The following is a 12,836-nucleotide window of genomic DNA, read 5'->3' on the forward strand; positions in this document are numbered from 1 at the left end:
CTGGTATATTTATAAATGCTTGCTCGGTTAACGGTGGCTGATTTGTTCTAAATTGTTAAGGCTCCCTTTGTCATCAATAATTTACACAGCCAAACTATTGTAGCTACACATACCTTTCACTTGTCCAGGTTCTCCATTATCTTGCTGTAATCGTTCCCACTGGGAGCTAAAAAGACAAGGTAGCCATTTAAAAGCCCTGGGTTTGCCACGGCGAAAAGCAAAGGGTTTTGTTTTTTTTATGTTTTGCTTTTAAAAGAGGATACACATTTGGGATTCTTTGGGATTGAAGCAGTAAGGCAGTTAAATTGTTTAACAGTACATCGACAACAGGAACAATACAAGATTATTTTACTGAACAGACAGCTTGGCAACTGAAGAACAAAACCCAGGTGTTCCTTTAAACATTTTGTAAAAATGTGCTGTGATGCTTTTGTCCTAGGGTACAATACAGAAAATTTTATCCAAACAATACAGCAGCTACCTTCCTTACTATCTCAAAATAGACACCTCCAGCAGGGAATCAGAAACAGTTTTGCTAATTAACTGGACAAATGATATAAATACTAGACGTGAATCAAAGAAGGGAGAAAAAAAAAAAAGACCAAATGAAATTCATCAGCCACGCTCATCCATTTCAGCACCTAGTGGACAATCACTTAAATATGAGCCAGCCGTGTGCTGCAGCTGCCAAAAAAGCCAACACAGTGCTGGGCTGCATTAACAGAGGGATAGAATCAAGATCACGTGAAGTATTAATGCCACTTTACAAGGCCTTAGTAAGGCCACACTTGGAATTCTGCATCCAGTTTTGATCACCACGATGTAAAAAAGATGTTGAGACTCTAGAAAGAGTACAGAGAAGAGCAACAAAGATGATTAGGGGACTGGAGGCTAAAACATATAAGGAACGGCTGCTGGAATTGGGTATGTCTAGTTTAACGAAGAGAAGGACGAGGGGGGACAGGATAGCAGTCTTCCAGTATCTCAGGGGCTTCCCCAAAGAAGAGGGAGTCAAGCTATTCTCCAAGGCGCCTGAAGGCAGGACGAGAAACAACAGGTGGAAACTGATCAAGGAGAGAAGCAACCTAGAACTAAGGAGAAACTTCCTGACAGTTAGAACAATTAACCAGTGGAACAACCTGCCTCCAGAAGCGGTGAATGCTCCAACACTGGAAGTCTTTAAGAAGAGACTGGATAGCCATTTGTCTGAAATGGTATAAAGTTTCCTGCCTGAGCAGGGAGTTGGACTAGATGACCTTCAAGGTCCCTTCCAACTTTATTTTTATTATTATTACTATTACTATTACTATTACTATTATTATTATTATTATTATTATTATTATTATTATTATTATTATTATTAGATCAACATTTATTATTCAACATTACATGTCATCCTTACTAGATCCAGCGTAAGGTGAATACGGGAAATTATATCAGGAAATGTTAGCGACAGGTGTTAATGAAAAGGCCCCTTTGGAAATGTGTTGCTGAATATCAACAGCAGAATGAGACCAAACATATTTGCTAGCTGTTTTCCTAGGGACAACCAAAAAAACCTTAAGAAAAGTAGTCCCAAAGGCAGCTTTTCAATAAGTTGACCGATTCTCCAAGGCACCTGAAGGCAGGACAAGAAGCAATGGACTTATTTATTTATTTATTAAATTTATATACCGCCCTATCTCCCTTGCGGGACTCAGGGTGGTGAACAGGCAATACTAAAAACCATGAATAAATAAATAGTTTCTGTTTTAAAATCGAATTGAATAATAGGCCTGTTCTAAAAACACACCCATACAAAACCCCCCACTGAAACACAATCCAAACTACGCCAGGCCGGCCGCACGGAATAGATGGGCCTTCAGGACTCGGCGAAGGGGCCTTCAGAGGGAGAACTAAGAAATAGAAATCAGAAATTTTCTTTCTGTGAGAACAATTAATAGGGGGAAAGGATTGCCTCCAGAAGTTGTGGAGGTTAAAAAATGGAGTTTTTTAAGAAGAGGTTGGACTGCCATTTGTCTGGAATGCTATAGGGTAGGGGTGTCAAATTGCTGGCCCGTGGACCGGATCCATCATAGCGAAAGCGCACCCACCCCATTGCCGGCAATGGCAAAAAAGTCACGATACGTTGCGACACGTCACACGACGTTGCGAGTTTGACACCCCTGGTATAGAGTCTCCTGCTTGAGCAGAGGGCTGGACTAGAAGACCTCCAAGGTCCCTTCCAGCTCTGTTACTCTGTATACAATTCATCTGTACTCCTTCAGTATTTAGAAGGACGAGAGGGGGACATGATAGCAGTGCTCCAGTATCTCAGGGGCTGCCCCAAAGAAGAGGGAGTCAAGCTATTCTCCAAAGCGCCTGAAGGCAGGACAGGAAGCAACGGATGGAAACTCATCAAGGAGAGAAGCAACCTGGAACTAAGGAGGAATTTCCTGACAGTGAGAACAATTAACCAGTGGAACAACCTGCCTCCAGAAGCGGTGAATGCTCCAACCCTGGAAGTTTTTAAGAAGAGACTGGACAGCCATTTGTCTGAAATGGTGTAGGGTTTCCTGCCTATGCAGGGGGTTGGATTTGATGACCTCCAAGGTCCCTTCCCACTTTATTATTATTAGTATTATTAGTATTATTAGTATTATTAGTATTACTATTATTATTATTATTATTATTATTATTATTATTATTATTATCTGTGACTGCTTTTAATAGCAAACCCATACAAGAAACCTCCCATATCCCCCCCCTTGTCTTCGGTATCACTTGAATAACCGCATATTTTTCATTAGTAACAAAAATAAACTCTTATGACCCATATTAAGCAGAGTTTAAAAAGATAGGGAGCCTCATAATAATTGGGGGGGAAAAAAACTTTCGTATTTGATAGTTCGGGGTTGCTGTAAAAAAAATAAATAAATAGAGAAGGAAGAGAAGCCATTACCTTGATATCTCCCGAAGATAAACCGTTTGCATCGCTTTCTTCAAATGGGATTCAATATTTTTCCACAGTCGGCGTGTGTCGCGTTCATTCGCTGTGCCGGGGAAAGACAATTTAATCAGGGCTGATCTATGTAACAATGGCTGCCAATTTTATTCATGTTTTCTCTGACTCCATGCCTTCTGTCTTGGCAGCTCCAGAATTATCTAGCCGACATGGATAAATTGTTTTCAGAGTTTAAGGATTCTGGAATCTGAAGTCCCAATACAGGAGGAGACGGCCATGCTGGGGAAGTTTACAGTAATGTTTGAATCTAGGGGTCCCCAACTCCAGGTTGTGGCCCGTTCAGAACTGGGTCATACAAGCAGCGTGCGAGGGAGCGCATGCAGCCCCACTTGCCTGAGTGATGGGCGCGTGCCCTCGCAGCTCCATTTGCACGAGCGCACGCACCTGCCACTCACACAGAACTCCACTCTACCTTTCGCTCCCCGTCCGTCCGCCAAGCTGGAAAAGTTGGGGACCGCAGTTTTAGGTCAACAATTTTTGGAATCAACTTGCCTTCAAACGGGCTAACTTAAAGAACGTGCTCAAAATCCAGGCCCCGCAGGATTGAAATTTGGTAAACGTTTGGCTGTTTCGGTACTACTGCGATCAGCTAAACACACGATTGTCGTTTCCAACACCCCCCACCAGCTTCCCATAAGAAAATTTCTGGAGTAATTCTTGTCTCCCATTGAACTAGCATATGTGTATCTATTTTTCCCCCTTTTTGCGACTCTATAATCCCTTTTATTGGGGTGGAGTCGAGGTGACTGAATGGAGCTGAGTGTTTGCTGGCCGGATGCCCTTCCTGACGCCTAGGCGGAGTTGGCAGCAGATATTTCCTCTTCGAGCGCCTGATAGAGAAACATCTGCCTCTGCCAAGGATTGAACTCTCAACCTTCCGAGTGGGAGGCGAGCATCTTCACCTCTAGGCCACTGCACCGCTCAACATACGTGTATCTATGACAACACTGAAAGTAGAATACTCACCCTCTCCTTGGACCACAGGTTCACAATATTTAGAAAAATTAAGGGCAGCCTGTAAGATAAAGAGTGCAAAGTTTATTTAGTATCATTTAGAACTTAAAGATCTGGAGGCCAAAACCTACGAAGAACGGTCTGCAGGACTTGGGTTTGGCTAGTCTAAAGAAAAGAAGAAGTAGGGGAGACATGATAGCAGCATTTCAGTATCTGAGGGGCTGCCACAAAGAGGAGGGGGTCACATTATTCTGCAAGGCACCAGAGGGAAGGATGAGAAACAATGGTTGGAAACCGACCAAAGAGAGAAGCAACCTGGAATTAAGGAGAAACTTCCTGACAATCCACCAGTGGAACAGGTTGCCATCAGAAATCGTGGCCGCTCCATCACTGGAGATTTTTAAGAAGAGACTAGACAGTCACCTGTCTGAGATGGTCTAGGTTCTGCTTGAGCAGAGGGCTGGACTAGAAGACCTCCAAGGTCCCTTCTGGTTCTATTCTATTCCTTATTCTATTTTATTCCTTATTCTATTCTATTCTATTCTATTCTATTCTATTCTATTCCTTATTCTATCCTATCCTATCCTATCCTATTCCTTATTCCATTCCATTCCATCCCCTATTCTATTCTATTCTATTCTATTTCTATTTCTAATTCTATTTATATATGCATATATGTCACACGCCATTTAGTGGATCTTTAAGTTCTTTTGAGAGCGGGCATCAGCATTTCATTTTTTAATGTATGCCAGTGTGTTCACAGAAGAAGTGATGATAAAGATTATCTTATCTTATCTTGATTATGAAGATCCCTCACCAGATGCTGGAGCTCCTTCAAGTCTCTGCAGACTGGATAGAAGACTCCCAGAAGAATATTGATATATGCAGCATAAAAATCAAACGAATACTCTGGAGGATGGTCATGGGACAGAATCTTCTGCAGATGTCCTATTTGAATTAAAAACAAAAGCACGGTTTTCCATTAAAACTCACAGAGTGACTTACCACATTGCTTCCCATACTAAAATTCAGGAGACATCACACAGAACAATATTTTTTATATAAGACCAAGAAACTTGCTGTTACAGTTACAGCCATTTTGCAAAACAATAATAATAATAAGTATTTCTTTTTAGCTATTCAGCTCGCTCTCGTTAATCAGGTAACATTCTAATTATTAAGGCAAAGACAGGCAACCCAAGTGTTCTTAATTAAAATCATCGTATCGTGCTTTTAGTTTCTTTGCAGATGCAATTCTCTTTGAAGAAAACATCTACCACAATTCCTTCTTTTCCATCAGATTCCCAGAATGATCAAAGCAATCTCCTAGAAACTACCTTTTCTCAACATCAGGCAAACATTTTATTAACATGTCCCTTAGGGTCCTTGTTCATTTATACAGTGATTATTAACTGTCAGGCAAGTTAACATTATTTGTTGATTATCTCATATTTGTATTTTACACTACGTGTGTTTTATGTTTTTCTTAGTACGTCATTCTGAGAGTGATGACTGATTAGTGGGAAGTAAGATGCTCCTAATTAATATACTGCTTGCCACCATACCCATTAGAACTTCTGAAATGCAGGTAGTCTTGACTTATGACCACAATTTCTGTTAAATGAAATATTTGTTAAGCGGGTTTTGCTCCATTTTACGACCTTTCTTGCCTTGGTTGTTAAGCGGATCACTGCAGTTGCTAAATTAGTGACACGGTTGTTAAGTGAATCTGGATTTCCCCCCATTGATTTTGCTCGTCGGAAGGTCACAAAAGGGGACCACATGGCCTTGGGACACAACCACGGTCATAAATTATGAACCGGTTGCCTAGCGTCTGAATTTTGATCACAGGATCACGGGGATGCTGCAAAGTTCGTAACTGTGAAAAACGGTCATAAGTCAGGCTTTTTTCAGTGCCGTTGCAACTTCGAACGGTCACTAAACAAACTGTTGTAAGTTGAGGACTATCTACAGTCCCTTGACAGATGTGTGTGTGTGTGTGTGTGTGTGTGTGTGTGTGTGTGGGGCTTAGCTGCTAACCATCCCCACCATCCAGCACCTAAAGACTGAGCCTCATGCATCTAGTTCATGGAATGGCAACCCGCGGCTCCGGAGCCACATGTGGCTCTTTCAGCCTTCTCCTGCGGCTCCCAGCCTCCTCTNGGAGAGAGAGAGAGAGAGAGAGAGAGAGAGAGAGAGAGAGAGAGAGAGAGAGAGAGAGAGAGACTTGCGCTTCCCTTCTCTCTCTCTCTTTCTCTCTGTGTGTGTGTGTGTGTGTGTGAAAAAGAGAGTGGCTTCACGCTGTTCTCAGACAAGCTGACAAGCTTATTGGGCGGGGCTCCTGCCTTTGCTGCGTCTCAGCAGGAAGCAGCGCTCTCTCTCTCTCTCTCTCTCTCTCTCTCTCTCTCTCTCTCTCACACACACACACACACACACACACACACACACACAAACAAACAAACACACTGAGTGGGGGAAGAGGACTGGTAGACCAAGGGCAGGAGAGAGCCAGCCCAATAAGAATGCGTGTCAGCTTGTCGGAGAACAGCGTGAAGCCAGCTTGCCAGCTGAGCAGAAGATCGGAGAGAGGGGGAGAGAAAGAGAGAGAGGGAGGGAGACAAAGAGGGCGACAGATTAAGCTCCCCCTCCCCTCGTGCACGTGTGCGCACGTTTTGTGGCTCCCAGTGTTATCTTTTCTCTGGGAAACGGGTCCAAGTGGCTTTTTGAGTGTTTAAGGTTGCCAACCCCTGGTCTAGTTCAAATGCAATCAATTTATTCTCCCTAATAATTAAGATATGTTATTCCCAAAGATAACATATCTTAATCAGCTTGTCGGAGAACAGTGTTAAGCCAGCTTGCCAGCTGAGCAGAAGATCGGAGAGAGGAATAGAGAGAGAGAGGGAGAGAAAGAGAGAGGGAGGGAGACAAAGAGGGTGAGAGAGAGGGAGGAGAGAGAGAGAACTCATGCACAGCAGCCTCTATTTCTTTTTAATTAAACTCTTCAATTAAGCTCCCCCCCCCCACGTGCATGTGTGCGCACGTTTTGTGGCTCCCAGTGTTTTCTTTTCTCTGGGAAACGGGTCCAAGTGGCTTTTTGAGTGTTTAAGGTTGCCAACCCCTGGTCTAGTTCATAGAAATAAGATTGAGACATCTCAATTATTCGTCTTTGATAGACACACTAATAAAGTGATGCACAGTACGTTTACTTATTTTGTCCTTACCTATGCTGTAATCTGGAAAATACAAAGGCAGCGGCTCAAGGCATCCCGTGCTTGGACGAAGAAGCTCCCATATAATTTCACTAAGGAGAACCACAGTCACGTTCCTCCCCGTCTGTAAGGGAGCGATGGGACAGGAGAGAGGAAATAAAAATAACCTTGTAGTTATGTGTTTAATCACAGAAGAGTTCGGGTTTGACAAGAAAACAAAAAGCGGAAAGAAATTAATCTGATTCAGCATTTTACTTCAAGCTATTTGCATAGTGAGAAGCCCTGAAATAGCTTAATCAAGCCATGGCTAACACATTAAAAAAAAAAGTTTCAGGATTCTGTTTTTCTGCACTATGACATTTGTGATTCCCAAAGATAACATATCCTAATTATTAGGGAGGATAAATTGATTGCATTTGAAAAATAATAATACTTAAATCATTAAAACTGTGGCGGGCTCAAAGCAGCCATAACTATTTTATTTCCAATCTGCTTTCCTCTTATGTGATAATGTGCATTTTATTCATCTCTAGTATGCTTTTACAACAGTAAAACGTTAATATTATTTTTACATTCAGGGCCTAGTTTTCAAGGAAAGCTTCTTGCTAGAAGCTATGAGATAATGAGGAGTTACTATAATTTATCAGAAAGGCACATAGACTATTGAATGACAATATGGAAGGAAACTTCAGAGCAAAATGGAAACGAGCTTCTGAGTTAAATCCCTCAACGAAATCTGAGCTCCTACTGACATTCTGTTCTATACCGCTAGCGCCGTTTCCTCATGAGGGAAAAACCAGGTACAGATAAGGGATTCTTCCTCCTGACTTGAGCTTTTGTGCAGTCTAAAATTTTTATTTTAATGCAAAAGGAATGCTAAAAATAACCCCTGCAACGAAGCGTTGAAAAAAAAGAAAAGAAAGAGAAATACTCATGTAGGGGGTGATGACGGAAGGAGAGCAAAAAGCAAAAATCCCACACGTTCCTGATCTCTGAAGCTTCGCTGTTAACCGAAATTCAGCCTCCTTAAATTAGCGGTGACGAATTAAAATTTTGATCTAAAGACCTTCCTGTACTGATTAGATTTTATTCCCCTCCTTTTTTGATCCAGGTAATTGGAAGAGAAACAGTTTCACGCTTTCTCCCCCAGGAAAAACTGCTGTCCATATTTGTAAGTCGAGAGATCTACTGTACCTCAAGATGTTTATTCTGGTTTTTATTAATGTCAGAGGGGCTGATCTATAGCCTCAAAACGCTTCAGACAACATGCTGATGTTTAAAAAAATCTACGAAACTCAAAATAAGAGAATAGCAAAGTTGGAAGGGACCTTGAAGGTCTTCTAGTCCAACCCCCTGCTCAGGCAAGAGGACCTATACCATCTCAGACAAGTGGCTGTCCAGTCTCTTCTTAAAAACCACCAGTGTTGGAGCAGCTACAACTTCTGGAGGCAGGTCGTTCCACTGATTGATTGTCCTCACTGTCAGGATATTTCTCCTTAGTTCTAGGTTGCTTCTCTCCTTGGTTAGTTTCCATCACAGGTTAAAACATATAAAAATGTACAGATGGTGAAACTATGTTTAAACAGAATTAAAATATAACTAAACAATGGAGGGAGTGACAGATTTTATCTTCCTGGGCTCCAAGATCACCGCAGAGGGGGACTGCAGCCAAGAAATTAAAAGACGCTTGCTCCTGGGGAGGAAAGCTATGGCAAATCTAGACAGCATACTCAAAAGCAGAGACATCACCCTGCCAACAAAAGTCTGTATAGTCAAGGCCACGATTTTCCCAGTTGCAATGTAGGGCTGTGAAAGTTGGACCATAAGAAAGGCTGAGCGCCAAAGAATGGAGGCCTTTGAACTCTGGTGCTGGAGAAGACTCCTGCGAGTCCCCTGGACTGCAAGGCGATCCAACCGGTCGGTCCTAGAGGAGATCCACCCTGACTGCTCTTTAGAAGGCCAGATCCTGAAGTTGAAACTCAAATACTTTGGCCACCTAATGAGAAGGAAGGACTCACTGGAGAAGAGCCTGATGCTGGGAAAGATGGAGGGCAAGAGAAGAAGGGGACGACAGAGAAGGAGGGGGCTGGATGGAGTCCCTGAAGCAGGAGGCGTGAGCTTCAAGGGACTCCAGAAGATGGCAGAGGACAGGAAGGCCTGGAGGAACATTGTCTTTCTCTCTCTCTCTCTCTTTCCCATTTTTGCAAAATTTATACTGATCTTAAGAGCAACATTTCTTATGGGAAATAAAAGTTGTGAACTAACTAAAAGTTCAAACAAAATTGCTGGTTCGCTCAGCTACTTTGGGTGTTCAGAAAATATCCTGTAAATTTAGCCAAGTAACTTTTCAAATTGTTGATATATCACGAATGGCAACACAGAAGACAAGTTAATAAAATAAGCAAGAGTAGCTAAACTCAAAGACGCACAATTGATCAAGTTTGCTAGCAAAAAAGTTGTTTCACATTCAAATTGTCCTGCTAATTAAAAATTCACAAAAATAATTTTGTAAAATTTATTGGCAGATCACCTAGACCTGCCACTTTTAATTTTAGAAATATACTCATTAAATCAGTCAGGATATGCCGGAGATTTCATTCTTAAATAATGACATGAGGCTAGTTCCTTTACCAATTCTTGCAGTCTAAGAAAAGCTGGCAGAATATTTCCTTCCAGCTCGCGCAGCTGTTCTGCTTTATCCAAAACCTGTAAGCAAAAAAAAGATGTTCGTTACACAAAAATAATAATTTGAAGGTTCTGTTTCTACTACTCAAAGTATATTTACCAATTCAAGCTTTCTCTAAGAGTTCCTCAAATTACATTTTCCTAAGAAAAATGGGTTTTTTTTTCTCAAGCGGGCACAATTGGTTAAAAGTCCATTTCAGTGAACTTATTTAATCTCCCTAAAATCAACTAAAATATGTTTTAATCTTTCACTGGGAGCCACCCAGAGTTGGTTGAAAAATGGGCAGCTATATAAATATGTAAATATTTTAAAGAAACTAAATATTAGATTATATTTTACTTTAAAGAAATAAAGTTAAGGTAGGAAGTAATAATAATAATAATAATAATAATAATAATAATAATAATAATAATAATAATAATAATAATAATAATAATAATAATAATAATAAAGTTGGAAGGGACCTTGGAGGTCATCTAGTCCAACCCCCTGCTCAGGCAGGAAACCCTATACCATTTCAGACAAATGGCTGTCCAGTCTCTTCTTAAAAACTTCCAGTTGGAGCATTCACCGCTTCTGGAGGCAGGTTGTTCCACTGGTTAATTGTCAATAAAAAGCTTATTTTTTTTCTAATAGCTACTAAATTCCTACATCTATATTGAAATAGGTTCTATTACTTTCGAAAATTATACCAATTGGCTGCTTAATTTTTAAAGGACTGGCTTTCGTAAAAAGATAGGGAAAGAAAACCATATTTTATTTCCGATGAGGCTGGGCTATGCAGATCTTTGGACTCCATTTTCCAAAAATGTCCTTGCTTCATACAAAAAAAATGTTAGGTTTCCATACACGAAATAAATAAATAAGGATTCCAGAATGTAATCTTTCAATACATTATCTCAGGAAGGGATGCAACGATTGTATTTTACGACCTTCCTTGCCACAGTTGTTAAGTGAATCACGCAGGTGTTAAGTTAGTAACTCGGTTGTTAAGTGAATCTGGCTTCCCCATTGACTTAGCTTGTCAGAAGTTTGCAAAAGGGGATCACGGGACCCCGGGACACGGCCACCGTCATAAACATGGGTCAGCTGCCAAGTGTCTGAATTTTGATCACATGACTACAGAGATGTTGAAATGGTCATAAGTATGAAAAATGGTCCCAAGTCACTTTTTCCAGTGCTGTTGTAACTTCGAACGTCCACTAAATGAACTGTTGTAAGTCGAGAACTACCTCTACATGTATCATTTTGTATAGTGCAGGGGTAGGCTACCTCGGCTCTTTTATGACTCGTGGACTTCAACTCCCAGAATTCCTGAGCCAGCCACGCTGAGGGGAAAGGGAGAGGTTTCCAAGCTGAACCATGCTGGCTCAGGAATTCTGGGAGATGAAGTCCACGAGTCATAAAAGAACCAAGGTTCCCCACCCCTGCCCTATATTGGGGTCCTCAACCTTGGCAACTTTAAGACTCGTGGACTTCAGCTCCCAAAATTCCTGAGCCAGCATGGCTCAGCTTGGAAACCTCTCCCTTTCCCCTCAGCGTGGCTGGCTCAGGAATTCTGGGAGTTGAAGTCCACGAGTCATAAAAGAGCCAAGGTTCCCCACCCCTGGTATAGTGTAACAGAATACAGAACATATCAAAATCCACAGAAATAGCATGTAAAATATGTGTCATAATATTAAACGTCAGAGCAGCGAATTATTTTAAAAACACACCGTAGGAGGGATGAATAAAACAATGAATAATATTAAATTATGCCTGAGCAGTTACTGGGGTGGCTAAAGCTTTGGCTGGACATCTTGCTGATTTACCCATTGGACAGCAGTGCCCTAAAGATGATTGTATTTCATGCAGGGATCCAGGGAATCTTCTGAGGGGGAATTTGGTCACAGTGTGATATAAAATTTGGAGGACGTTCCCACAGTCACAGTGGCTTAACTAATATCAGGTGAGGAAAAGACCACGTGCCAAGCAGAAATCCTGTGAGTTGAAGGGGCTTCTCCCAACTCGTGTTACGTTAGTTCTTTTACATTAACACTTATCTAAATTGCAAATTACAATTTGAAACACATGAAGGACATGCTGTTCTCACAACAGTCGTCAACAAAGTTTTATTGACAGCATCAATCACTGGGGGGGGGGGATGAGTCATTTTGAGCCTCCTGTTTAATCATGATGGCTCCATACCTGTGCTTGGATTTGAGAAGCATTTAGAAACCATTGAAAGAAATCATTCATTTATCTTCATTTTCCCCCAGTTAACTAGGCTGAAATGTGTTACATTATTCACCAATGAAACAAAACAGAATTAATTAGTCTTGCCAATCTGTGCTACCACAACGCACGGACGATCATCAATCTTCATTTAAGTCGCCCCATAATAAATCCATACATCACAGGTTAATTCGTGTAAATTGATTCTGCTCACATTCGGATCTGTTTTCATGCACAGCCGGGTGGAAAGTTCTAATTTCACTCTTAATTCTTCTGATTTATGAACAATTTGCCCAATGCAAATGATCACCAGTTTCGTGCTCTTTATCATCGACTTTCAAGTAACTTCAGATATGAAAATGATCGATAACGTTATTAAAATAAACTAAACAACTTCTCTCTAAAAACCAGCTTTATTATTCAGGGGAAATCTCTAAAAACGAGCTTTATTATTCAGGGTTCCCTCCCTGGAACAGATCCGTAAAACCTCACGACATGTTTTCACTGGGGGGGGAGCTTCAATTTCTGTAAATATTAAATAAATATTTTTTCCTTAAATAAAAAGTGACACCCTCAGAATTACAGGGCTCCATGGGTAAGAAAAAGGAAATGTGCATTTCAGGTAAGCTGTGTTTTTACTTTTCACGTTAGAGCTAATTACATTTTATCAGCAGCATGGGACTCCCTGTAGGGCAGCAATATTCTCTCTCTGCTGTTAACTAACTATGTAACAAAACCATCGAGCTGATCCAATTGCAAGGCAATAACA

The 12,836-nt window shown here is 41.1% G+C and overlaps 1 protein-coding gene across 1 annotated transcript; it reads right to left on the bottom strand.

Annotated features, from left to right (window-relative positions):
* Nucleotides 1–65: 65 nt before the first annotated feature.
* On the bottom strand, nt 66–12,398 carry LOC107300736 (origin recognition complex subunit 5-like). The gene is made up of 7 exons (XM_015830036.1): nt 12,282–12,398; nt 9,799–9,873; nt 7,180–7,291; nt 4,776–4,906; nt 3,971–4,019; nt 2,942–3,032; nt 66–166 (listed from the first exon to the last, which is right to left on the bottom strand). The coding sequence occupies exons 1-7, from the start codon at nt 12,396–12,398 to the stop codon at nt 82–84; spliced, it is 660 nt and encodes a 219-aa protein (XP_015685522.1). The 3' UTR covers nt 66–81.
* Nucleotides 12,399–12,836: the final 438 nt, after the last annotated feature.

Source organism: Protobothrops mucrosquamatus, unplaced genomic scaffold, assembly GCF_001527695.2.
Source record: "Protobothrops mucrosquamatus isolate PMUCROS unplaced genomic scaffold, P.Mucros_1.0 scaffold8228, whole genome shotgun sequence".
Classification (NCBI taxonomy): domain Eukaryota; kingdom Metazoa; phylum Chordata; class Lepidosauria; order Squamata; family Viperidae; genus Protobothrops; species Protobothrops mucrosquamatus.